Genomic DNA, 24,325 nt, shown 5'->3' with positions numbered 1-24,325 from the left:
CTACCAATGAGCGGATGCAATTATAACATCGAACTCCGGAGAGGATCTCCGCAGGTCGGGGTACCCTGAGTCAGACACACCCCATGCTGCCCAGCTACAGGTACCCTAGCACGCTAGTCCCGGGCCGTAGCTAGCAGGTGGGCGTGAGACCCGCACCAGCTTTAACCTTAGCCTCTGTTGACAGTACGATATACAAATTAGTTAGTAAGCATGTAGCCCGGCCGAGACAGCTCGTCGGCCGCCGGGCCGCCGCTGTTAGCGCGTAGCATAGTCCTCCTCGGCCAGGGTGGGGGCTCAAGCGGCTCTCCAAAGTACCTAACAAATTTAGAGGCTGCGTCGCCCATCGAGCCCCCGCCCAGTCCGAGGGCTAGCGCTCCCCGGGTCCGACTTCTTTGTCCCAAGGTCGTGTTAGTCCCGATACAGTTGTCAGAAATTGCCTCTCCACCCTATCTTGTTCGGTGGCAAGGTATCCCTGCCGTCATGTCTACTGATTTGTTAACCACCCGTTGCTGAAACATGTTGTCGTTGTGGTGCTCGTTGGTCAAGGTGGGGGGGTAGTGTCGTGAGGGAGCCACCAGAGCAAACGAAGCTCTAGGGCGAATGGGCTCGACTCACTGGGTGGGGGCCGTAGATTTGGAAGGATCTTTTGTTGGACGCCAACATGCATCTAGGTAATAACATGTGTGAGTCACCGCGAGACTCGGGGCGTGACGTTGACATCTTCTTTCAGGACGCCTAATAATCCCCACGCGGACGAAAGGAATAACTTAGGGGCTACAGTGAAGGGGTGCAGTAGGTCACATAGGCTGAGTTGGTCTGTCATCAACTAGGTAGTCCTGTCTCTACTAATGTGTTTGTAATCTAACGTAGCCTAGATGTTATCTCCATACCATCCAAGGTTTTCCTGCATCTCCAGAGGGCCGATTTCGTTAGTTCCAGATACGCTTAATTACAGGCTTTCGGCAGAAGCAGCGGAATAATACCCACACTACATCTTAAGAAGACCACCCCTACGGCGCGAGCCCGTCCGCTATTCCACACCTCGGATTTGAACTTATTTCTATATGCTGCACGAACTGTCTCCCTGTGCTAACTAGAAACCGTCGGTATGCCCCCTGACCAGCTGCTCAATCTCGCGCCCAATGCTAATGGCCTCCCGCCGACTGGTGCGCGAGACGACCAGGAAGAAGGCGATGAAGCTGCCAAAGACCTTGCCGGTGCGGGGATCGGGGACCTCCTGGCCGTCCTGCATGAGGGTCGCGCACTCGACGACGTGTTCGCGCAAGCGGCGCCCCGCCGCCCCCCCGTGGTCCAGGACGGCCGCGCAGACGTCGCCCGACCGGTAGGTGCCGCCCTTCTGGGCCGAGACGAAGAGGAGCTGCATGTGGTACTGGGCGCCTCCTACGAACGGCCGCGATAGGGCCGCGAAGCGGTCCCGGTCGCCCACGGCGTTGAGGACCGCCAGGCTGTAGTACGAAACGCCATACGCGTGCGCCGTGGCCTCCACCTCTTGCCACCCCGGCGGCCGGGGGTTGATCTCAATAAGGAAGACGTCCTCGGGCTTCGCCGAGGAGGTCGCCCCCGCCTTGGGCCGTAGGTCGACGAGGCTGCCGCCGCCTTCTTCCCTGGCGTAGTGGCTACTCGAGTTGCGCAGCCGGGCTTCCATGTGCAGGACGCCGTCTCGGAACCCGACGGCGAGGGCGATCTCGTGAAGTCGCCGCCGCAGCGCCTCGAGCTCGCTGGCGGCCAGGGCCGACGGCAGCATGTTTGACGTCTCGACGAACGTGGCCGGGGGAGACTTGTCCCTGGTCCTGCCGTCATCATCGTTGTCCGCGGAGCTGGGGAAGTCGTCGTTGACCTCGAAAAACGCGACCTCTCCGTCCACGAGCGCCATGTTGGCGTCGACCTCGGGCCCGTCGACGTACGCCTCGACGACGACGTCGCGGCCGTGCCAGTCGGCGAAGAGGTCCTGCCACAGCATGGGCACCCTGGCGCGCAGCTCCCGCTCGTTATCCACCTTCCAGACACCCTCGGACGACCAGCCCTTACACGGTTTGACGATGAGCGGGTACGGCGGCGGGGCCCGCCCGCTGTCCTCCTCGGCGAGCAGCGCCTCCAGGTCGGCCGGCGAGCGGACAAGCCGGGCGTAGGCGTTGGCATCGAGCTGGCGCGTCTGGAACTTGTTCTGCGCCAAGGCGATGGCCGCGGGCGGCGAGGTGGGGAACCCCAACAGGGTGGCCGCCTGGGAGACGATGCCGAGGAGGTGCTCGTCGACGGACATGATGCCATCGAAGCGCTTGCCGGTGCCCTGCATCTCGGACACCACGTCCGCAAGGCGTTGGGCCAAGCCGGCGTCGGCTGTCAGGTCGACCGGTACAAACTCCTCACGGAGATGGGCATATTCGTCTCGGGCGACCACCTGATCCGGCACGTCCAATACGACCAGCGCAATGTTCAACGCGGCGGCCGCGGCGGCGTACCCCTTGAACTTGCTCAGGGGTGCCGCGCCCACGAACGCCAGTCGCCTGTGGGGTATGGGGTTCGGCGATAGCCAGGCGAAAGAAAGACGCTTGGTCAGCTCCTCATCGAGCAGCGCGGCAGACTTTTCCACGCCGGCGGCACATGACGGGGCCATCACGACGGCACCATAGCTGTAGGGCAGCAGGTCGGACAGGCCCATGGACTCGTAGGCGTCGGCAGAGAGCCCTTGGATATGCTGCCCCGGCGCGACGAAGCCTCGCACCTCGGTCACGTTCAAGCAGTCGACCATGCGCCGCTCAAGAAAGTCGGACTGGACCACGTAGCCCGACCGCATCGGGAGTAGGAGCTTCACTAGGCTGTGATCCTCGCGTGTCCCGTCCAGCAGGAAATTCCGGACAGCAGCAGAGGACGAGGCAGCGTCTGTGTCGGAGCCATCGGCGTGCTCGCGCAGAGTGTTATCAGGATACACATTGACGACGAGAGTGCCCGTCTCTTTTGGTAGTCTCTCGGTCTTCCAGGACTGTCTGTCGACAGTCATGTAACGCAAACCTGATGGGTTCCCCAAGTTAGCCGTCTTCTTATTCGTGCTGGCAGTCTCGAGTGGCGTCATCACATACCCATACTGGAGGTCTCTAGGGAAAGAAGGGCATGGACAGTGAGTGAGGCAATCACACCAGAAGAAAAACACGATGATTATTGCTTCGGGAAGGGAAACAGTTTGTAGGCCTTCATAACGACGAGTGCTACCAGGAAACCCCGCGTCTGGGAACATGAAGCCCAACCAGGCCAAGCAAACAGCCTGCATCACCGTTGGTCGTGCTCCGAGGCTTAATCCCTACGCCAAGGGCCTAGAATTGCTTAACCAGGTCAAGCTCATAGCCTTACGCCGAAGCATACCCCACCCATCCACCGGACCCTCCCGCGCCCCTACAAAGGAACTTTTGTGCATGTGTAGGTAGGGGCATGTAAGCCACGAATCAGCCGTCAACCTCTGCGCGCATTTCTACAGCAAATTTTTTCCAGCGGATCCCCCTGGCAAGTAAGGAGGCAGAGTCCCACATCAGTCCAACGCAATCTGGGCGGAGACCCTAAAAACCGTTAGCAGCTGGTGCCTCCCATCCTAGGAAATGCCCCCCCCCCCTGGTCAGGTTTGAGTACCATGCGCTTCGAGCCTGTGCAGAGCTAATGTGACAATAGATCCAGTTGATAACAAATGCATTCACGCAACTACACGCAACCTTAAACTGCCTGTTAGCTCTAATAGGGTCAGTGTTCAGGCCAGTTGGGGCTTAGGCAAGGGTGCGAGTGAGAGACAGGGTTAGGGTTAGGGTCATGTGATAATGGAATATGTCTTGTCTTTAGTTTGCAGTCATGTAAGGGTGTTAGTTATCATCTGGATCCATTATTACCTTAGCTCTGCTCACGCATACTACTCTCGCCTAAGCAGGGGAGGGGATTCGCCAGTCAATATGTAGAACTCCATCCCAGTGATGAGTGTTGAATAAATCGTGACCAAGCCAATGTGATATGTATTTCCGCACTGAGCCCAACAGAACGACGGTTCCCAAGCCCGGGAAGAGATTAAAAGACGTAGGCTTTCACGACTCGTACTTAAGTTTCTCTCCTTGCTGCCGCTCTTGCCCTCTCACATTCGGTATGGACTCTTGATCAGTCATTAGGGTTCCCCTTTTCTTCTACAGCTCAATATCACCATCTCGATAGTGTCAAAAGCACTTTTCCAAAGTCTCCCAACAGGAATCGGGTCTTTTACCGCTCTTAAAAAAAATGCAAAAATGAAAGGATACCCCCTCTCCCTTCCCCCATCACCAATCTTGAAACAGCAACCCGCGCGTCATGCAAAGTACATGATTATACCCATTTGGGCGAGCCGAGCCGCCTTGCAAAGTCCCATGTAAGTTTCTTCCTCGCGGCTTTCCCCCCCCCCCCCCCCCCCCCCCCCCCCAGCAACAAAAACGGCGGAAGTCGCCGGAAGAGGATACTGTACGAACATTGTCATAGACCACAGTCTCAATGTGAAGACGTGGCATCTGGTTTCTGGTGCCGTCATACCTCCCCTTATACTCACTCCTTTACGGATTTGGTATCATTCTTGTGCATCAGAGGTTGCTTTGCCCATTGGCTACATTTCCAGACGGGGCTAGTTTCCCCCCCCCTCCATCATGACCATCATCAATACAATTGTTTCCATTATCCGCCTTCGATGACTGCCTAAACCCACTCTTGTGGCAAATATCCTCACACGATGGCTGCCTTCTTTATCCCATCAGTCACAACTCGGCTTAACCAACCATGGCCCCTCTGACCACACTGGCGACGACTTCCTAGCCCCAGTCCTCAGTGCCCACATGTCATCTCGAGGCGACCGGCCTTGAGTGCCTAGTCTGCGGGCACCTGTACTTCTTGGTGAAGATGCAAAAGTCCCAGGCCTCGGGCACATGTCGGGCGTCGAAGGTCCATTGGTCTGGCCTCGGTATAGTTCTCATTGGCCGTGGCTTCGAAGGCCGCCTCTTGCTCCCTGTCAGGGTATGAATTGTGGCCAAGTGTCTTTGTACTGCCCAAATCGAACCACTCTCTATGTCGGGTCCGCAACAATAAAAAGGGAGTAATCGTTGCCCTTCTGAAGGAGGGATATTGCACCTCACTCCCTCCAAATACCCACGGCATTGTCAAGATGGCTGTCACAGTAGCTACTCGTGAGCCCTGTTCTGGGAATCGCAAGCCGACCATGGAATCGGCGGCAGAACAGCAAAAAATCCCTTTCAAGGACCGGGATGGCACGCGAGTTGTTACCACCGCTGCCGCCACCGTCGAGACCCTCCTTGATGCCGAGCTTGAACAGAACAAATCAAAGTTCGTCCTGCCAGAGGTCTCTCTTGTGGATCGCCACGCCGATGAGCCACGCCGTCTGAGAGTGACCGTCATCGGTGCTGGTATAGCTGGCATCGTTGCTGGTGCCCTCCTTCCAGCCAAGGTCCCGGGCATCGAATTAACCATCTTCGAGAAGAACGCCGATGTGGTAGGCAGTGCCCCCTCCCCTCCCCTCCCCGTCCCCCCCATTCCGCATTTAATAGCCACCTGCTAACAGATGGGAAAAAGGGAGGCGTCTGGTTCGAGAATGTCTATCCCGGCGTCCGCTGCGACGTTCCGGCGCACGTGTACCAGACGTCTTTTGCGCCAAACACGCAGTGGTCCGAAGAGTATGCCCAGGGCCCGGAACTCTGGGACTACTGGGCTGGCGTGGCGCGCAAGTACGACGTGTACAAGCACTTGAAGGTCTCCCACGAAGTCAAAGACCTCCAATGGGACAACGGAAAGTCTGTATGGCTGGTCAAGGTCTGCAATCTCCAGAGCGGAGAGGTCCTTATCCACGAAGCGGATTTTGTTCTGACGGCCATCGGACGCTTCAACGACTGGAGGCTGCCCGACTACCCGGGGATCAACGAATTCAAGGGACACATCCGACACACATCGAACTGGGACCCGACATATGATGTCTCGGGAAAGAGAGTGGCAGTCATTGGCAACGGGGCGAGTGGCATCCAACTCGTGCCACACCTCCAGAAGAAGGTCGCCCGGCTGGACCACTACGCCCGGAGCAAGACTTGGATAGCCGAGTCCTGGGGCGGGGAATCAACAAAGATTGAACGCAAGTTGATATCCAAGGAGCTGAGAGACTCGTTCCAGGATACGGACGTCTACCTCAAATATCGGAAGAACCTGGAGCAGAGCCACTGGCGTTTCTTCCACGGATGGCTCAAAGACTCCGACAGCAACAAGGAGGCGCGCGAAGCGCTCCTGAAGCACCTCAAAGTGCGCCTGGCCAAGCGCCCGGAACTCATCGAGAGCATGATCCCGGGCTTCTCTCCGCATTGCCGTCGGTTGACGCCGGGCCCCGGATACCTCGAGGCAATCATGGAGGACAACGTTGATTACATCCAGAACCCCATCAAGCGGTTCACCGAGACTGGCATCGAGACGGCAGATGGCACGCATCGCGAAGTGGATGCCGTCTTCGCCGCGACTGGGGCAAATGTCGACGTCCTCCCTCCGTTTGGCATTACCGCCAAGGGCAAGAGCATCGCCCATTTGTGGTCTCCGGATGGAGAGTACGGGTTCCCGTATAGCTACCTCGGCTTCGCGACGCCCGGGTTCCCGAACCTCGGCTTCATTCAGGGACCCAACGGTGCCGGCCGCTCGGGCACGGTACCGCACAACGTAGAGGTCCAGGTCACCTACTTTGCCAAGATACTCAGGAAGGTGGGCCGGGAAGGGATCAAGACGATGCAGCCGTCCAAGAAGGCCGCAGACGACTTCGTGCAGTACTCGGACGCGTTTTTCAAGAAGACGGTCATGTCGGAATGCAAATCGTGGTACAACACCGAGAGGCCCGGCTCGAGAATCCACGGGTTGTGGCCCGGGAGTGCGGCGCTGGTCGGCCTCGTCGTGAACGATCCCAGATGGGAGGACTGGGACTACGAGTACCTTTCGGATACTGGGAACTCCCTGCTGGGATACTTCGGCAACGGGTGTACCAAGTTTGAGACGGACCCGGAACACGACGTCACCAGCTATCTGGTAGACCCGGCCAGCATCGATCTCAGGAAGCTTCACGAGGGTTGGTGGAACATACCTTAGACTGAACAAACAGGAGCCTTTTATTCCTGCTCAGTACAATTGAATTCTGCAACATGATTGGTAGGCATTGGTCTTAGACCAGCCTGCTTCGCCATCGATTGACAGCCAAAGTCCACTTCCACCTTCAAGTCAGTGTATCCAATCAACCTTGAACGTTTCTGGCCGTTACAACCATCATCGGTCATCAGCCGACAGCCAATCTCTTTCTCATGGCCTTCTTCATCGCATCAGACTTTAGCCACCCATCTCCACTATTGGCAGCCAAAGGCTTTCGAGCATCAATGCCCATCTGCTCCCAGCTTTGACTCCTTTTGAGACGCCTATTTTCCCAACCTTGAGCATTTATTAACTTCATATCCGTTATCCGAGTAGTTTTAGGGCTAGTAGTATATGCAAGAGGGCGTCAGTAGTATTATAATTAGTAAATAGAGGCCCTAAGGAAAGATGTTAAAGTGCATTCGTACTCTGCACAGAGACAAAATAGAGTTGTTGGAAGAGACAGGAGACGGCACCCCCTTTCCTAGGCGCCTTAGGCCACTACGAAGCCCACCGCCCGGGACGAAGCCCGCGGCAGGCCCTTCGTTGCCGGAGCGGCCGTGCCGGCCGATAAGTCCTATCTCCGACGCCATCCGTGGCGCCCTTCGTGTGCGTTATACCTTCCAATTCAACAGGATGCGCTAAAAGAAACGATTGCTGCGCCTCGGACGTGTTGTCGCTGGCGGCCACGGAGCTTGCCCACACTAAAGACTACCCATGTACCCGGGTGCCCAAACTCTCTACCCAGAGTAGGCACATCACTGCCACCTGCTGGGCCTCCATCAAACGATGCGGCCAGCAACTACCTACTCATAATCCATTCTGCGCCGGGAGAGCAGGACATGCCGCAGCTACAAGATTGTGCCTCCCTGCCAATAGCTGGCGCCATGCCGTTGCCCTTTGATGCCTCCCAGTGGCGGCTCATGCGCCGAGCATTAGTGGGATGGTAAAGCAAGAAGGAACCAAGTACCAAACAGGTCGCAGCTAGATGCGCAGCAAGGGGAAAGTTGCTGGCAATTGTGTTGGAACTTCGCTCAGACATATCCATCCATCCATCCATCCCAGTGTCGTGGCAGTCTTTTTTGGCATCCGGTTATTACGTCTTATGTTTTGTTATCATACCGTATTCTACTAAGACTCGTCTCTCCGCCCGCTTCTCCGCCCGCCGTCATGTCTGCCGCCATGTCTGCCCACGAACTCGCCCACCTCGCCGCCATGGGTTTGCCGCCCCCATCCGTCCCAACTGCGACCGAACCAGCCCCCGAGACCCCTGTTACCCGCGCCAACGCCTTGGTGATTCCAGTAATGGAATCATCCAAGGCAAACAATTACCTGACGGAACGGGTCAAGGACGGCTTTCGCAGCATGCGGGCGAAGGACCGAAAGTCGACGAAAGACGAGGGCTTCGCGACCCAACGTCTCCGTCACAAGCGGATCCAGGCCATGCAGGTAGAGGTCGAGCTCGAATACTAGAGGTTTTTAGCGAAGTTTGTTGGCAGGGAGGTGCCGAAGCGGTAGTATGCCTACCACCCCTGGATGGATCGGCGGCTTCCGAAGATTCCTCTGGTCGCCGTGTCCAAACTGGCTGGGATGGCTGATGTCGCCGCCCATCTGGCTGTCGCGTGAGTGAACTGTTATCAACCTTTCAACGTGAGAGCATGACTAACAACGTAGCAGGCAGGCCGAAGCGCACGCCTATCTTTTACGCATCGGGCCGCGTCCCAGGCTCGAAGCCGAGGCCAAGGCCAAGGCCAAGGCCAAGTCCAAGGACGTGGACGAGCCCGCAAGAGCCTGGGAATACGGCTACTATACCTTCAAAGAACGCCGGAAGCATGAGGGTTACGCCGAGAGTAACCGCTTGGATGCTTTCGAATGGTCGCGTGTTTCCGCAACGCTCCGTGCTCGTCTGAAGGCGGAGGAGACAAGAATTCGGCGACGTTATTTGCGACAGTGTTTGTGAGGCGATATCCGGTTGTACATGCACACGATTGGCGCTCTGGCCGTCTGGCAATATCGGCGACGGTCTGCGGGAGAGAGATACCACGGCACGAGGGAGAGGACCACCACACCCACTAGGACACAAGTGGGTGCCTCTCGTTATATTCATTATGCGAGGAAAAACGCCAGAAGCCGAGGAAAAGATCACTCGTTAAACACTGCGAAGGAAAACGTACAAAACCCTCGATGCGGTCAAAGCTAGTGTTGTTTGAAGGTCTCGAGGTCTGACGGTTGACGACTCCCTTCGACACCTAGCCAATGGCAATGACCAATTCGAGCAAGCGAAGGATAACGCAAGGAACCTGTGGCGCGATTCAACGGATTCGGCATTCTCTAAAGGTCTTGAGGCCTGCCGGTGGACGGCTCCCTTTTCAGCAATCCGACATCCAATGGTCAAGCCATGAAACAAAGGAAAATGCAAAGAACCCGAGGAAAAGAACACTCGTTAAACACTGCAAAGGAAAATGTACACAACCCTCGATGCGGTCAAAGCTAGTGTTGTCTGAAGGTCTCGAGGTCTGACGGTTGACGACTCCCTTCAACACCTAGCTAACGGCAATGACCAAGTCGAGTACGTCGACGATGAGTTCGCACTTCTACGTAGTGTCGACGATCAACTCCTTGCTTCGGCAAGGAGGCCAAGACGAACTCAACCATAGACTGGTACCATGGCCCGATTCCCTGCCAGGTCCAAGGCCTGGAGTAGACGCCACCGGTTGCTCAGAGTGTTCCAATCCACGAGCACACACGTCCAGTCCTTCAACCATCTTGACTCAACCGTCCCGAGCCGTCAAACATCCAGCACTTGAGTCAACAAGCCGAGATGACTGACAACACTTTCGCGGTTTGGCAGTCTACCCACTACCAATCCACCACCCATTTTTGTCATCGACTGGCAGCCAAAATCCACCTCCACTTCCAACTCAGAGCATCCATTCTTTTAACGTTGAACATCCATTGCCGTCACAACCGTCATCAGTCATCAACCGATAGCCACGCTCTTTCTCACGACCTTCTCCGTTGCATTAGACGTTGGCTACCCACTCCACCGTTGGCAGCCAAAGGCTTTTGAGCATCAATCCCCGTCTACTTCCACCTTCGACTCCTTTTTGGGATGCCTGTTCTTCCAACCTTGGGCGTCCATTACCTTCTTATCCGCTATAACCGTCATGGTTCCTTGCTTTACGACTTTCGTCGTTGCATCAGACCTCAACGACCAATCTCCACTATCGATTAACAGCCAAAGGGTTTGGAGCATCAGTGCCCATCCACATCAAGCAAAACCAGCTACCGACCATCTACCTCCATCTTCAACTCCTCTCGGGGTGCCTGTTCTCCAGAATTTGAACATTCATTACCGTCACAACCGCCACAGCCAATTGCGCACGACTCTCTTCGTCGCATAGGACACTAGCCAACCATCCCCGCCGTCGATTGTCCAAAAGCTTTCGAGAACCAATTTCCATCAAGCCAAACGGGCGACTCACTGTCTACTGCCCGTAATTCCTCTAGGAGTGCCCCTTCTTCCAACCTGAATATTCGTTGCCGTCACAACCTCTATCAGTCAACAGTCGACATCCTGCCTCTTGCGCATGACTTTCTTCATTGCAGTGGATTTGCCCCTCAACTGCATTGGACCCCTCTTTTGCTTTTGGACAACCAAATCTCAACCTGCCAGCCATCCACGATCGGGGTAAAGTTTGCCGCCGTTACTTTTCCAGTTTAAGTTCATTTCCAAACCGAATTTTTTTTTTCAGCGGTAGCTTTCTCCGAAAGTCCAAGCTTCATATATTAATTACATCGAGGCCGCCGAATCCCTCTACATCTTTCTCCGCCCTGCAAACACTTTCGATCATCCGACAGTCATGCCAGTGAAACGTTCACCCCCATCACGTCAACCAAGCGAAATCCACTACTAACCCATTTCATCGACGATCGAAAGCAGTTGAACAGACTCGGAGACTACTGAGAGTTTATCAAAATGGATCCTTTCAACAGGCTACCGGCAGAGATCCGCACAGAGATTCTTGTATCGACCTGGTGTCCGTGTACGAATTTACACCTTATCCAAGCCTCACCTGTCATGCTTCAGCAGTATACGGTATCAAAAGAATACATCGCAAGGAAGCTACTTGCCGCCGACTTCGACAATGGCATGATGCAAGACGCCATAGCAATTATTCTTTTTCCTTTGGAGTCTGCTGCTGACTTCAAAACATTGGCCCGCCATCATTGTCGCTCTTGGGCAACACAACAATTCACCAATCCGTTGTATCAACCTCTAGAAAGTCGAGACCAGGACTTGATCAACAGAATCAGCAAGCTCCATCAAGGACTCATGTTCTATATTGAGGACTTTCTTACCAAGGCTACGGCTGTCTTCCCCCCGCGGGAGTATGTATGCCTTCCGTCCCAAACAGAATCTCAGTTACGATTCAAAGGTCAGGCAGTCAGTTCTAGGTTCAATGCAGCCAATCTTACAGGTCTAGAACGAAAGCGATTACTGCGAGCCTTTCTACGGTACCAGCTCAATTCTCTAATGGATGAAGATATCCAAGATCTTTTCCAAGAGGCACTGTATCAACACAGTGGTCGAAAATTCCAACTTTGGGACCTACAGGCAATACTGTGTGTTAGCACATATCTGGAAACTCTTTATGGGGCCATTTTTGCCCAATGCAGCGATTCCTGGCTACCAGAAATCATCCTAGGTTCTACTTCATCTCACCCCCCCGGTTTGCTTTACCCGGATAGCCTATACATCGAACCTGGGGCCTATGCCTCCGATATGGGCTGTGAACGTTCTTGTATTGCACATGCGTTATCAGATTATGGCTTCGACCTCGTCACAATCCTTCTTCGATCCGCTGGAGCCGGACAACCTGATCGGGACCGCCTCAAGAAGTGGATTATGAATTTTCGTTCAAGGAGGGGCTCTAGATGGAGGGACTCACACTATCTCCTTCGAGGTCATGATTCTCTTGGTGCGGTAAAAGAGGATTCTCAAAATGGCCCTGGTATGTACCAGATGCTTCACTCCCGTATTATTCCAAACTATCCCACGATCACTGATACATACCTACAAAGGGCATGGGTGTTCTTTGATGACGCCAGATTCTACCCCTTGCCGTCGCCTGATGCAAAACCACATTTCCCGACTGAGGATGAGGCGTTGGATGAGCGCTTTCAAAATACGAAAAAGGACGAGGATTGGTGGGACTATCCATGGCAAGCCAGAGCTCGGCATCGATCACAAAAGTGGCACAACGAACAGCGTGGGATATCTCCAGAAAAAACAAAGGTTGAAGACAATCAAGACTCAGAGCTGGAAGAGGAGTGCCAGGTTTCACTGCCTGACTTAGTAAAAGGAAAGCTTTTGTCTCCCCTCCGTCCGTTCTGGCAATGAGAGAAGAATTCAGCCAAGAGGCTGGTAAATATTGAGTGTGGAAGATGGCCAGCATGAGTTTGGCACCTGATAGGTAATAATCTCTTGGAAGAATCACACTGTAAATGATGTTATTACTATAGAATGACCATAGGTAAACGGAAATGGAGTTACCTGAGCTCTTGTTTGATGTTCCATACCTCTATAAAGGCAGTGTGCAACTGGGTGTTTCAGTCAGGTTTAAGTTTTAAGAACCCAACTATCCTCCACGTGCAACATATCCTAGAGTGTTCTTCTTGGTATCTGTCAGAATGCTGAGCATCTTTGGTGGCCAAAAATACCCGATCCAAGGTCGCAAGCGAAAAGCTATACCTTTCGGCAAAGGGCTATTTATCACATTCATGCGTAAAGGTGATATATATGTATCATGTCAGTGATGCAGATGTTAGAACGAGAGCGTAGATTGTAGCACTACTTTACACCGTGTCCACGCATATTGTTGCCCTTACATGTGGTCGCGTCAATGTAGCCTTGCTGCTGCTGCTGCACCAAAAATATGAGTTCAGCTGATTAATATAGTCGGCTATAAAACGTATCGAGGTCCGATCCAACACTATGGGAGTTTTTCAATTGCTGTTAGGTAAATGCCGAATTATTTGTGACAGCGATAATAATGTAGAAACACCTATCTTAGTTTTGGCCCAACATTCAGTGACCAGTGCAAGATAATAGAGACTGTATCTATTTTGCCAGATCTATCAAAGTTTGTTCGATCTTGCCAAGGGAATTGTATTCTTCCATTACGGCTTTCAACTCTTCGCAGCGCTTCTTGTACTTCGGGTTACCAAGCACCTCGTCCACCCCATGAGCAATCTGCTCCGGTTTCGGCTTCCCCGTGTGTAAGCTTAGTCCAACGCCCGAGAACTCTGCCCGAGCCGCGACCTCTGGCTTATCTTCAGTGTCGCCAGCAAGGAGGGTTGGAACACCGTTGGCGATGCCGTGTTGAAACCCCCCATAGCCCCCGTTTTGTATCCAAAGATCAGCGAACGGCAACACGACGTCGTATAAGAGGAAGTCGGATACCCGTGCGTTGGATGGAATCGAGAAGTCGGAACGTAGCACCGCTCCCGCCTTGCCCAAGATTGCAACGACAAGTACGTCAGACCGATCCCGCAGACCTTCCAGAGTCGGGAGAATGACGTGCTCATAGTTGGTAGCGAATGTTCCCTGACAGACTACAACCAGCTTCTTACGCGTCGCCTCTGGCATCCTGGCGTTGTCTGTAATGTCGGTCCACCAACTTGGTAGTGCGTAGTCCTTCGGCACCGGCTTTGGCGGCAGGCCTCCCACGAATTCAATGTGACCAGGAAGGTCGGAGCGGGGAAGCTCGACTTCTGGGATGCACATTTGGAAAACACGCTCGTATACCCGCGGATGATACACGATGTTGAAGCCGAGCTCACCTGGGGGAGGAATGTGCTCTGGGTCTGCGCCGGCTTCAATCAGGTACTTGCGCAATGCCGCCAGCGCGCCTTTCAGTGCAAAATTGCGCACAAGGTCATGCAGCATCTTGTTGCGGAGACGGCCGGATGGGGTCGAGTCTGGTGGGAGCCCGGTGCCGAAAGGCCCAACGTCAACGCTCTCATAGGTAAGGGGAACGACGTTGACGTTCAGGATCTTTGGTGCGAGAGCTCGCTTTTCGTCCGAAACCAGCTTGAGGGGGAGAATACCCAAGATTGAATTCTCCGCCAACATGACGAGTTTGCGGGACGGATCTCGCCGTTGCGTCACGTCCAACGCCCGACGGATCGAGCTGGCCTGAGAAGGGATATACGGCATGAATATATGCTCGAGGTCGTATGCCAACGTTTCTAGACCGGGAGCCAGCTTAAGCCTCTCCGGAAACTTGCCGTCCGGCTTACCGGCCAAAGCGAGATCATATTGACACCAGTCGCACTCCTTATCCAGGGCTATGAAGGTTGCCCCGATGGCTTCGATTTGAGGCTTAAAGTAGGAAGCTTGGAGGATGCTGACATCGAATCCTTTGTTGATGAGGTGTTGGCACATGTGCAGCACAGGCGTGAAATGACCGACTGCTGCACCTGCAATCGCAAGAACCAGAGGTTTGCGGTTGTCATCGCCGACGTTTGTCATTGTTGACGACGACATATTGAGAATTAGAGCAAGAGTCGATAGATAGGCTTCACCAGCAAGAGGATTGTTGGCGTCTCGTCTGCGGTTATGGCTCTCATCACCAGGATAAATAAGCGATTCGCATCTTTGATCCGAAATCTATTCAGACCCTTGGTCGAAACAGAGCCCCGATAAATAACCCCGGCTGTGGCTGCCGTTCTTGGTACATGGACCCCATGTAAAGTATCGTATCGACATTCACACCTTGCGTCGTATTTTGCTCACCGCTTGATACGGCACCTTGATCAGGCACCGGAGCGAGCACGACTCGTAATTAGCTTTGATGCGACTGGGCTCACCGCGGTCGGATCCACCGTGGAGAGATTCGTGTCGGAGAAAGATGAAAAGAACCCTGCCTGCTTCTGGGTTGGCGAGGCATGCCGGCTTAGACCAGAACCTCTGTCCAATTTCACCGCCTTACATCACAATATGGCCTAAGCGACTATTTCATTGGGAAGCATTCTTTTCGGTGCATAGCTAGTATGATAATTTGCGTGCTTTTACTACAGCATGTTTGGGCCGTCTTGTTAGAGCATCGCGAGCCTCCAATCCGGATAGAGCTTCGGGAACTGGCAGAAATTCGAAATGCCAGAGCAAAAGCGTCAAGGAAATGCGAAACTCGAAGAGACCCAGCCTCCTGCCAAAGCAACCACGCTGTCCAAGTCCAAATGAAAGGAAAGGCCCGGCATTAGGGTTATACTCTTCCTCTTGCGTCGTTTCGTTGAGCGTGAGCCATCGCTCTGGCCGGAAGATTGCCACGTCTTCCGGCGACCACTCTCCAGTTTTCGAGCCCTCCGAGGCAGGATGACGCAGCTTGTCTTCAATGTCGATCTTTGGCGACGTCATCGAAGGCCCGAGGGTATGAGCAAAAACAATGGTGCCTTTCGGGATATGTACTCCAAGAATCTCGGCATCGTCTGTCTCTGCGTCGCGAGCAAGAAACGGAATAGGAGAGCCAAGTCGTAAAACTTCATCCATGACGGCATCGAGGTATGGGATTCGCGCCCGAATGATCTCCTCGACTGTCGGTGCTCTCTTCTCGACAAATGCTGCCGAGTGAGACCTGCGCAAAAGAATGCGTAGTTTCTCTTGCACTTCTGGGCTACTCGTGATGTACTTCAGAGCCCACAGGATTGTACTAGAGCTTGACTCGTGACCAGCCATTGTGAAGCCAAACACCTGGGAACCGGTTATGCGTCTTGGAAATCAGGACATCTCGATGTTGCGAGCGAGTGACTTACTTCTTCAATGATGACTTGTGTTACATATTGGGGAATTCGATCCTCCTTCTTCGCGAACTCCCGCTCCCGTGAGACGATCAGGTCGACAGCGTTGCCCAACCACTCATCGCCGGCGTCATTCATAGAGTGCATTCTTTCAACCGCTTTCTGTATCTGCCCAGCGACGAATTCGTCTCTCGCCTTCCATGCGTTGCGAATCTTGGGCGTCTTGCTGAGCCACCACCATGTCAGACGCGGCACGACACTGGCCTGCATCACCTCGGCCGTCTTGACCATTGTTAGAGTGTCTTTGAGGGCACGGTCTACCTTGGCTTCCGGAAATCTGATGGCAGCGTCTTCAGTCGAGCCTTGATGGAGACGCGCAGAATCTTTTGGCTGGAAGGAGCGCAACAGATCTATTTGTGGGAGAAGCGCGCGGTGCGGATAACTTGCGCCGTAGCTAAATGCCACCACGGCATCCAAGGCAAGATAGTATGCGTCGAGATCCGCGTCGAAAGGACGTCCTTCAGCGAGCTCGATCTTGATTTCCCAAAGCTCGATCAAACTCTCCACACCGGCGTAGATGTGAGGTGCAGCGACCGTATGCATGAACCGCGGCGTCATCAGGTCGTTGAGGAGCTTTCGTTGGTTCGCCCACTCTGGCCCGGTCTTCTTCATGATATGGTGGTGTGGCCCTGCATCGCCTAGGATATCCCGGAAAATTCGGCTTCTGTCGAACTCTTTGTTTCGTGAGAGCATCATATTCTGGACTTCACGAAAGTCGGAGAGGAGCACGATCGGGGGCGCACTGTAGCAAACCAATGTGAGATAAGCAAGTCGTTCTGGCAACGATTGGAAAGGACTCACAACGGCCGGACAAAAACTTGGCACAATGGCGAATTGTGCTTCATGGCCTGTTGTCGGAACCAGTCCATCGGCTCGCCTGTCGCCGTAGCATGTTTCGCCAGAGACAGCATGTCTCCCAAGACAGATCGCGCTGCATTCTTGTTGTATGGAATTCCAGGAATGGGTTTTGGAAGCAGTCGTAAGTACAAGCTGTACAAGATGTATAGGACTGGACCAACAATGGCTGCGAGAAGAAACCCGTTGTGGCTTTGGCCGTTGATTCTCTGCAGCATTGTCGAGATTCCTGGTGCTGGTAACTATAATCTTCTGGGCGCGAAAATCGTTCTCCGGAAAGGTCGAAGTCGTGGGGGCTCGAGAAAACTGCTGTAGCCGCGTGGATTCTATCACCAATCCTATTTTCCGGCCAAACGTACCCAGATACCGCGCACTGGACTGGTTGCGGAACAGCCTGGGGAGAGGTCATGTCGTAGGAAACCCGACATTTGCTCGTTATCCATCTTGGCCTTTGGGACCGGTGGTGTTGTCAACTCCATTCGGGCCGAGCAAGGTGTCCCGAAGTACCGATACTCAAACGGTACCTCGAAAGTGTAACTCACAGACCGAGCTGTTCGGATGCTTGCTACCGGGTATCCCTTGGTAGGAAAAGGCTTGCGACTCGGCGCCGATCAGTTTACTATGTACAGGTACGTTGCAACTCTGCAAACCTGGACTGCTGTGGAGAAGGCTGTAAGGCGAGAACGAGACTCAGAGTTTATTTAGAGTGTGTCTGATCCACCAACGAGTCAGTTGTATCTTGCAATGCAACTGCAGCACTTCTAAGTAACGTTGTGCACCCACTTCTGGGCTACCCCTACATATAGGCTACTTAAAAATGCTTCATCCCTAACCTCCTCCTCTAATTTCAAACTATTACTACTTTTTCATTCCTTAACTAAATAGCCTTATTTTTAGAGGGTACTTTCTTCTATTAATTATAAGCTAATATACTAAGTATAAAGTTGCTTAAGTACTTAAGGCTATTACTAATAGTTAGAGTATAAGGAAGGCAGCCTAGTAGTATAGAATCCCTAAGTCTACTCTTTAGTATTAACTCTAAAGTGTCTAAATAAGGGCAGATACTTTTGCTAACTTCTAGAGGCTCTCTATAAGTTAGGAAGCTAAATTAGCTAAGTAGGTGTAAATCTAGTATACCCTTAGGCTCCCTCTAATCTATTAATAAGTAAAGTAATTTGCAGAAAGGATCCTCTATACTATAGGGGATATATAGCTTATAGGAAGAGGCTAAATTTAGGCCTTTATAAAGAGAAACTTATTAATTAAGGTCTAGAGAAGTTACCCTATTAATTCTAAATGTATTAATAGAGTATTTACTAAAGTTATTAGGGACTAGTTTAAGTATTTTACTATACTATAGATTATTAGTATTAAACTAATTAATAGATATAATATAAATAAGACTAGTATTCTTAAGGACTAGGGATTTAATAAGCTAGTACTAAGTATATTTAAGATAAAGTCTATTTGCAAGAAATAGCTTAAATTAAGAGTATAAGTATTTATTATTAAATATATTTCTACTCTAGACTATAGACTTTATTCCCTTATTATATATAAGAGTAAAGTAGTCTAGTAGTAGTAGTTTCCTCTAAATTTTAGCTCTTATAAAGAATAGTAGTTTACTGTAATAGAGAATAAATAGACTATAAATAATACTATAGTTAAATAACTATAGAAGGTCTTTCTTCCTTAGACTATTCCTTAAAGTAAGAAGGAGATTAGACTACTAATTTTAAATAAGTATAAGAGCTATATAATAATAGACTTTATATAACTCTACTATATAAGTAATATTTATTTATTATTCTTACTACTATATACCTCTTATATTCTCTAGTTATTTAATTAGTTAGTTTTTAATTTATTAAAGGCAGCTTATAGGAAGGAGCTTAAATACTTTAGTTATTAGAATAACTCTACTATTGTAAGTAAGAGAAACTTCTTAAGCTATTATTATAAGGCTACTCTAGTAGGAATAGTAATTTAAAATATTAAAAGTAAGTAGAAATAGACTAGCTTATAGCCTATTTCTATAGTAAAGCCCCTTATAAGTTGTCTACTACTCCTATTAATACTAATAGTATTAATATTATCTTATTAGGCTTATAAAGAGTAGTCTAGAGGTAAGGAAGAGAGTAAGGAAGGTAGGGAAGCTAAAGGATAGACTTCTATATTATCTGCAGTAGTATAATTAATACTAAGGAAGATAAAGAAGCTAGCTAGCTAGCTAAAGCTATTTATAGAGCTAGAGAAGAATACTAGTACTTAATACCTCCTTTTTATAAAGGTAAAAAAAGGCTTTAGTAAGTAGTCCTATAAGCTAGTAACTACCTAGTAGTAATTAGAGCTCCTACAGGCTTAAATAACTAATACTGCAATTAGGAAAAGAAGAGTAGTCTAGCTGGATTCTAATACTAAGTTTACTACTATTTTAGACGTACAGAAGGTGCAAGTTAAGGCTAGTAAAAAGGAGGATAATGCAGATAAAACTAGTAGGTCTAAATACCCTAGTAAAGCTGAAAGCTGTATTGTAGTAGCATCTAGGCCTAGTTAATAATTAATTGAATATAGTAGTGTTAATAGGAATACCCTCATTTTAGGGTGGCCCATATGTGGGGGTGGCCCATAAGTGGGTGCACGACGTTATTTGAAAACTCAATTGAAATCAAGGTTGCAAGCGCTTATAGCAATGGCAGCAAAAATGGTATATCTACATCTCAGGGAAGGTTACAAAGCGACCGAGTTTTGCAATTAACCCAACAAAACACTAAAAGAGCCTGCTCCTCCTTGATTAGGCTAGCGTTACACAATAATGAAAGAAGATCACCTTGAACACCGTTTCTTGCGAAGACCTCGCCATGCTCTTTCATAACCATATTCTGCTTAGGACATATTTTAACTTTTGCTGTAGTGATTTTGCTGAGATGGTTTAAAAGCATGTTACTGTGATTTACTGATATGTTTGAATGACGGGCTCATTAGGAATCAACCTCTCCCGGACTTCTTTGTATAAGCTATGAAAGATCGAGGTTTCCACTCATCAGATCATATTACTACTTAAAGCTTTCTAGGCCTGACGTAGCAAAAGTCGGGCCTATTTGTCAAGATGTCGTGAGCCGTATAGCTGGAGAGATTCTCTCCACATGGGAGGAGCTCATAGTTCCAAGCAATGAGTGTTAACAGCAGCTTCAGACTCATATAGGCAAGCCTTCTCCCAAAGCACCCCCTGGGTCCCAGGCTGAATGCCATCATAGGACCAGCAGTCTGATCGAAGACAAATCCGTCAAAAGTGCTCTCGGCTTTGGTACCGGCTGGGGCTGGGACGAGCCAGCGCTCAGGCATAAAACTCGCCATGCTACCGTCCTCCTTCCACATCTTGAGTGATTCTTTGGAATCTCTGCCTTGCTGGGTGCGTAGGCTTTCCTCTACGAGCATCGCTGGACTCAAAAAGCTCGGTCCATTGGCGAGCATGAAGACTTGTGTGCCTTTGGGGACAAAGTGGCCTAAAATCTGTGTGTCACAAGTGGCCTGACGAACAAGTCCTGGTACCGGCTGAGCCAATCGGAGCATCTCCTCCACGACAGCGTCGAGGTACGGCATGCTGGTTCGCAGAATCTCGTTGTGCGTAGGCCAGCGACCCTCTGACGATGCAGCCGAGAGGGTAGCTCTCAGTTGTTTTCTGAGCTTTTCCTGAATTCCGGGGTTGTCGGCCAGACGCTTAATGCCCCAGCAAAGAGTGGTCGACGACGTATCGTGTCCGGCGGAGATGAATGTGATTGTCTGGGGCGAGTCAGCCTAGCCCCTCTCACAAGTCGAAAAAGAGCTCACCTCATCGTAGATCATTCTGCGGTGAAAGTCGGGCAGACGTCCTTCTTTCTCAGCTATCGTAGCCTCCCTGAAGAGCATGTGATCTAAAGCCGACTTGACGCGGGAGCCATCTTTTCCGCCCCGAATCCTGTCGATTCCGAGGTCAATCTCTTTACCAAAGACTGAGTCCTTGACCTGCACAGCCTTTTTCGTCGATTCTCGTCGGAGAATGAAAAACCATGCAAGCTTGGGTAGAGGAGCCGCCAGAGCTTCATCGTACACTAGACTTAGGTCGCGAAGAGCTTCAACAAAGTCATCAGTGATAGGACTTTTGGGAAAGACGACAGGTGCGTCTTCATCGTCCGGAATAGTGAGGCTACTCTGAGGTAAGGCCGAATAAAATTCAACGCGTGACCCGGTTGCATTGTGTGGGAAGTTGTCACTGAAGGCAAAGCTTGTTACCGCGTCAAGGGCGCTATAGTAAATGTCGTCCATGGCCTCGAAGGGACGGCCTTGGCTAAGCGCGATCTTTGCATCCCACAGCTGGATGTGTTTGCAAAGATTGACGTATAACGAAGGCGCGGCGACATGTTGCAAAAAGCTCGGCGACATGAGGTCTCCAATGACTTTCCGATGAAGACGAAACTTGTCATCTGACTTGAATAGGATGTGGCCTTCTGGGCTGTATGGCTTGGTTAGCTCCTGGACACGGCCGAGGCGCAGGTATTGGCTCACGCTAAGGGCCCCATGGTCTCGGCAAAAAAGTCTGCTCTGTCAAACTCCTTATGGCGATGGACGAGGATGTCATGTGCCTCTCTATAATCCGAGATCACAACATGTGGCTTGCCCAACGGAGCCATGAAGACTTGGATGATGGGGGAATTGATCTTCTCGACCTGCATCGTGAGCCAAGCCCAGAACAATCGCGTCTCCTTGTTGAATTTGGCCAAATCGGGCAAATCGCCCATAACTCTCTGTGTGGAATGCTTGTTGTGTGGAATTCCAGCCAGCGGAGTTGGAAGTGCGAATCTGTAGCATATCATGCCGACAATGAGAATCGTGGCCAAGAGGAGCCCGCCTGTTTGTGCGGTGAGCACGACGGTAGGAGTTGCCATGGCGAACTGTTTGAATGCCCAATCAAGCAGCAATACTGCGTTTGAAAGTTTGCCGTGGAATTTCCCGAGCTGGAAGCAACATGTAAAGGGTAGTCGTTTGGGAAAAGTCACGCTTGGTCGCAAACCGAACCAAAAAGGAGAGGTAACACTGTTGAACGCTCCTAAGCGCGATGGATGCTCTTTTACTCACAAAGAAGCCGCATAAATGCATAACATGAGTAGCACAATGATTCTATGGGCAACCGGCATATTTGATAGGCACCCTTGCCGGGATATAGCCAGGATTACGGACCTCGGAGTCTAGGGGGTGGAAAGATACTCCTCTACCCTAGGTCCCCGTAATTTGCAGTCAGTTAAGGTTTGATTATGCAGAAACCAAGACCGCTGACGATTCAACACGTCCGTGATGGACTCTGCCCATCCTATCACCTGACACGTAGGGACCGGAACCGTCACCTCGGTACGAAGGAGAGGTGGATTCAGTTGCTCATCTTCTGCTGCTGTTCCCGTGTCTCGAAAATACCATATTCAATTGCATCAACGATGAAATCAAACGAGAATCAGAGCGAATGGCTGCCAGCTGGGGGGCAAACCGCCATGGCTTTGTCTGATTACGCTCGTGTTCTTGGGCCGCTCTTCGCGGGCGTGGTGATATTATTTCTGGGTAGCAAAACTTGGCAAAAAAACCAGCCATCAAAAATACCGAACTCTGGGAGAATCCAGCCGATTCCGGGTCCCAAACGTCAGTCCAGCCGCAGACGAACCTAGAGTGCAACTGGTCATCTAATAATCTTGATAGCGCTGCCAGTCTTCGGAAACGCTCTCCTTCTCGATATCAATGATCTGGTGGGCTCTATTCTGGCTATAGCCTACAAATACCGTATGGCACCATTCAGTAGTGGATGAAAGTAAATTGCTGAAAGATCTAGGCCCGATATTCTCTCTGACCCTGCTTGGGAAACGCGAAACCTTTGTCAGCAGCCCTGCGCTTTGTCGAGAACTGTGTGATGAGCAACGGTTTCACAAATTGGTGACAAAGGGACTTGAACGACTGCGACCGGTCACAGGCGACGGTCTCTTCACCGCCTACCATGATAGCCATGCCTGGGGCGTTGCTCATCGCGTTTTGCTGCCCTATTTTGGCACGTTCCGCATCCGGGACATGTTTGACGACATGAAAGATATCGCCGAGCAATTATGTTTGAAATGGTATGATCCTACTGCACCAAAATGTCAAGACCATTAAGTTGACAGGAGCCGATCTTGTTGACATAGGGCCAGAATGGAGCCATGGACAAAGTTGGATCTCTCCAAGGATTTCACGCGACTGACTCTTGACACTGTAGCACTTACGTGTCTTGATCACCGGTTCAACAGTTTCTACCATTCGACAAGTCTCCCAACTTTTGTTCAACAAATCGACTTTGTCCTTGCAGAAGCAGCAACAACAGCAACTCTTCCCGACTGGAGCATCCCACTGAGATTCTCCCAGCGAAAGCAGTGGGCCAAGTCTGTGGCGTATATCAACAAGGCATGCCAGGACATGATCGACGCTCGCCGTGAAGCTGGCGAGCAGAGCTCGCGCAAGGATGTTCTGAGTGCCATGGTCTTTGAGAAGGATCCGAAGACAGGCGAAAGCTTGACAGACGAGCAAATCATTCATAACATGCTGACTTTCCTATCTGCCGGCCACGAAACGACAAGCGCTACACTAGCACTGGTATGCTACTTCTTGTGCGAACACCCCGAGGCCCTGAAGAAGGCCCGGGCGGAAGTGGATTCTGTGGTGGGAACAGACACCCTCGGCATTCAGCATATCCAGAAGTTGCCCTATTTGGAGGCTACGCTACGAGAGACATTACGTCTGGTGCCAACTGCCCCTGCCTTCTTCGTCACCCCTAAGCGGGATGAGATTATTGGCGGTAAGTATTTCGTCAAACAGGGCGAGAGCCTCTGTGTTGCCCTTGAGGTTCTGCAACGCGATCCAGAGACATACGGGGACGACGCCGCCGGTTTCAGGCCCGAACGCATGTTGCAGCCTGGGGCATTCGATAGCATAGACGCCTTTGCATGGAAACCATTCGGCAATGGCTTGAGAGGATGCATTGGCAGAACGTTTGTTTGGCAAGAATCTTTAATCGTGAGTTGGCGAAGCGGAAGCCATCGACAAACTCCCCTTTTACAGCAATATGATTACTGATATCGTGACCAAAAGATCCTTGCTCTCATTCTTCAAAACTTCGATATTCGAAAGGACGACCCACGATACAAGTTGAAGCTCAGATCCGACCTATCAGTGAAGCTCGACGGCTTCTTTCTTCAAGCTCGTTTGAGATCGGGACTCACCCCAACCAGCCTGCGGAAGAGGCTGATTGGCGGTGGTGCTAAGCGACGTTCGAGTACCACAACAACCAAAGAGCTCTCATTGAATCTAGATAGCAAGAACTTGAGTGGTCAGCCCGTCTCAATACTGCACGGATCCAACACTGGCACTTGCGAATCTTTGGCGT

The 24,325-nt window shown here is 51.4% G+C and overlaps 8 protein-coding genes across 8 annotated transcripts; 4 read left to right on the top strand and 4 right to left on the bottom strand.

The window, feature by feature from the left end:
- Window positions 1–1,093: 1,093 nt before the first annotated feature.
- Window positions 1,094–3,019, bottom strand: CH63R_14328 (ATP-grasp superfamily protein; the record flags this gene model as incomplete). The annotated part of the gene is made up of 1 exon (XM_018309302.1): window positions 1,094–3,019. The coding sequence occupies one exon, from the start codon at window positions 3,017–3,019 to the stop codon at window positions 1,094–1,096; it is 1,926 nt and encodes a 641-aa protein (XP_018151620.1).
- A 2,208-nt stretch (window positions 3,020–5,227) lies between these two features.
- CH63R_14327 (4-hydroxyacetophenone monooxygenase) lies at window positions 5,228–7,137 on the top strand (the record flags this gene model as incomplete). Its single annotated transcript, XM_018309301.1, has 2 exons — window positions 5,228–5,518; window positions 5,599–7,137. The coding sequence occupies 2 exons, from the start codon at window positions 5,228–5,230 to the stop codon at window positions 7,135–7,137; spliced, it is 1,830 nt and encodes a 609-aa protein (XP_018151619.1).
- Window positions 7,138–8,343: 1,206 nt separating this feature from the next.
- On the top strand, window positions 8,344–9,133 carry CH63R_14326 (uncharacterized protein; the record flags this gene model as incomplete). The annotated part of the gene is made up of 3 exons (XM_018309300.1): window positions 8,344–8,622; window positions 8,692–8,795; window positions 8,851–9,133. 3 exons carry the CDS (start codon window positions 8,344–8,346, stop codon window positions 9,131–9,133), a joined length of 666 nt encoding a protein of 221 aa, XP_018151618.1.
- Window positions 9,134–11,152: 2,019 nt separating this feature from the next.
- CH63R_14325 (uncharacterized protein) lies at window positions 11,153–12,577 on the top strand (the record flags this gene model as incomplete). The annotated part of the gene is made up of 1 exon (XM_018309299.1): window positions 11,153–12,577. One exon carries the CDS (start codon window positions 11,153–11,155, stop codon window positions 12,575–12,577), a length of 1,425 nt encoding a protein of 474 aa, XP_018151617.1.
- A 720-nt stretch (window positions 12,578–13,297) lies between these two features.
- CH63R_14324 (MGT family Glycosyltransferase) lies at window positions 13,298–14,725 on the bottom strand (the record flags this gene model as incomplete). The annotated part of the gene is made up of 1 exon (XM_018309298.1): window positions 13,298–14,725. One exon carries the CDS (start codon window positions 14,723–14,725, stop codon window positions 13,298–13,300), a length of 1,428 nt encoding a protein of 475 aa, XP_018151616.1.
- A 501-nt stretch (window positions 14,726–15,226) lies between these two features.
- On the bottom strand, window positions 15,227–17,108 carry CH63R_14323 (Cytochrome P450; the record flags this gene model as incomplete). The annotated part of the gene is made up of 3 exons (XM_018309297.1): window positions 15,227–15,928; window positions 15,991–16,777; window positions 16,837–17,108. The coding sequence occupies 3 exons, from the start codon at window positions 17,106–17,108 to the stop codon at window positions 15,227–15,229; spliced, it is 1,761 nt and encodes a 586-aa protein (XP_018151615.1).
- A 2,842-nt stretch (window positions 17,109–19,950) lies between these two features.
- Window positions 19,951–21,815, bottom strand: CH63R_14322 (Cytochrome P450 monooxygenase; the record flags this gene model as incomplete). Its single annotated transcript, XM_018309296.1, has 3 exons — window positions 19,951–20,673; window positions 20,722–21,382; window positions 21,436–21,815. 3 exons carry the CDS (start codon window positions 21,813–21,815, stop codon window positions 19,951–19,953), a joined length of 1,764 nt encoding a protein of 587 aa, XP_018151614.1.
- A 1,282-nt stretch (window positions 21,816–23,097) lies between these two features.
- Window positions 23,098–24,015, top strand: CH63R_14321 (NADPH cytochrome P450; the record flags this gene model as incomplete). Its single annotated transcript, XM_018309295.1, has 2 exons — window positions 23,098–23,955; window positions 24,001–24,015. The coding sequence occupies 2 exons, from the start codon at window positions 23,098–23,100 to the stop codon at window positions 24,013–24,015; spliced, it is 873 nt and encodes a 290-aa protein (XP_018151613.1).
- Between the last annotated feature and the right edge of the window lie 310 nt (window positions 24,016–24,325).

The sequence above is a fragment of the Colletotrichum higginsianum genome, chromosome 10 (genome assembly GCF_001672515.1).
Source record: "Colletotrichum higginsianum IMI 349063 chromosome 10, whole genome shotgun sequence".
Lineage (NCBI taxonomy): Eukaryota > Fungi > Ascomycota > Sordariomycetes > Glomerellales > Glomerellaceae > Colletotrichum > Colletotrichum higginsianum.
This window is presented reverse-complemented; position numbering and strand designations above follow the sequence as displayed.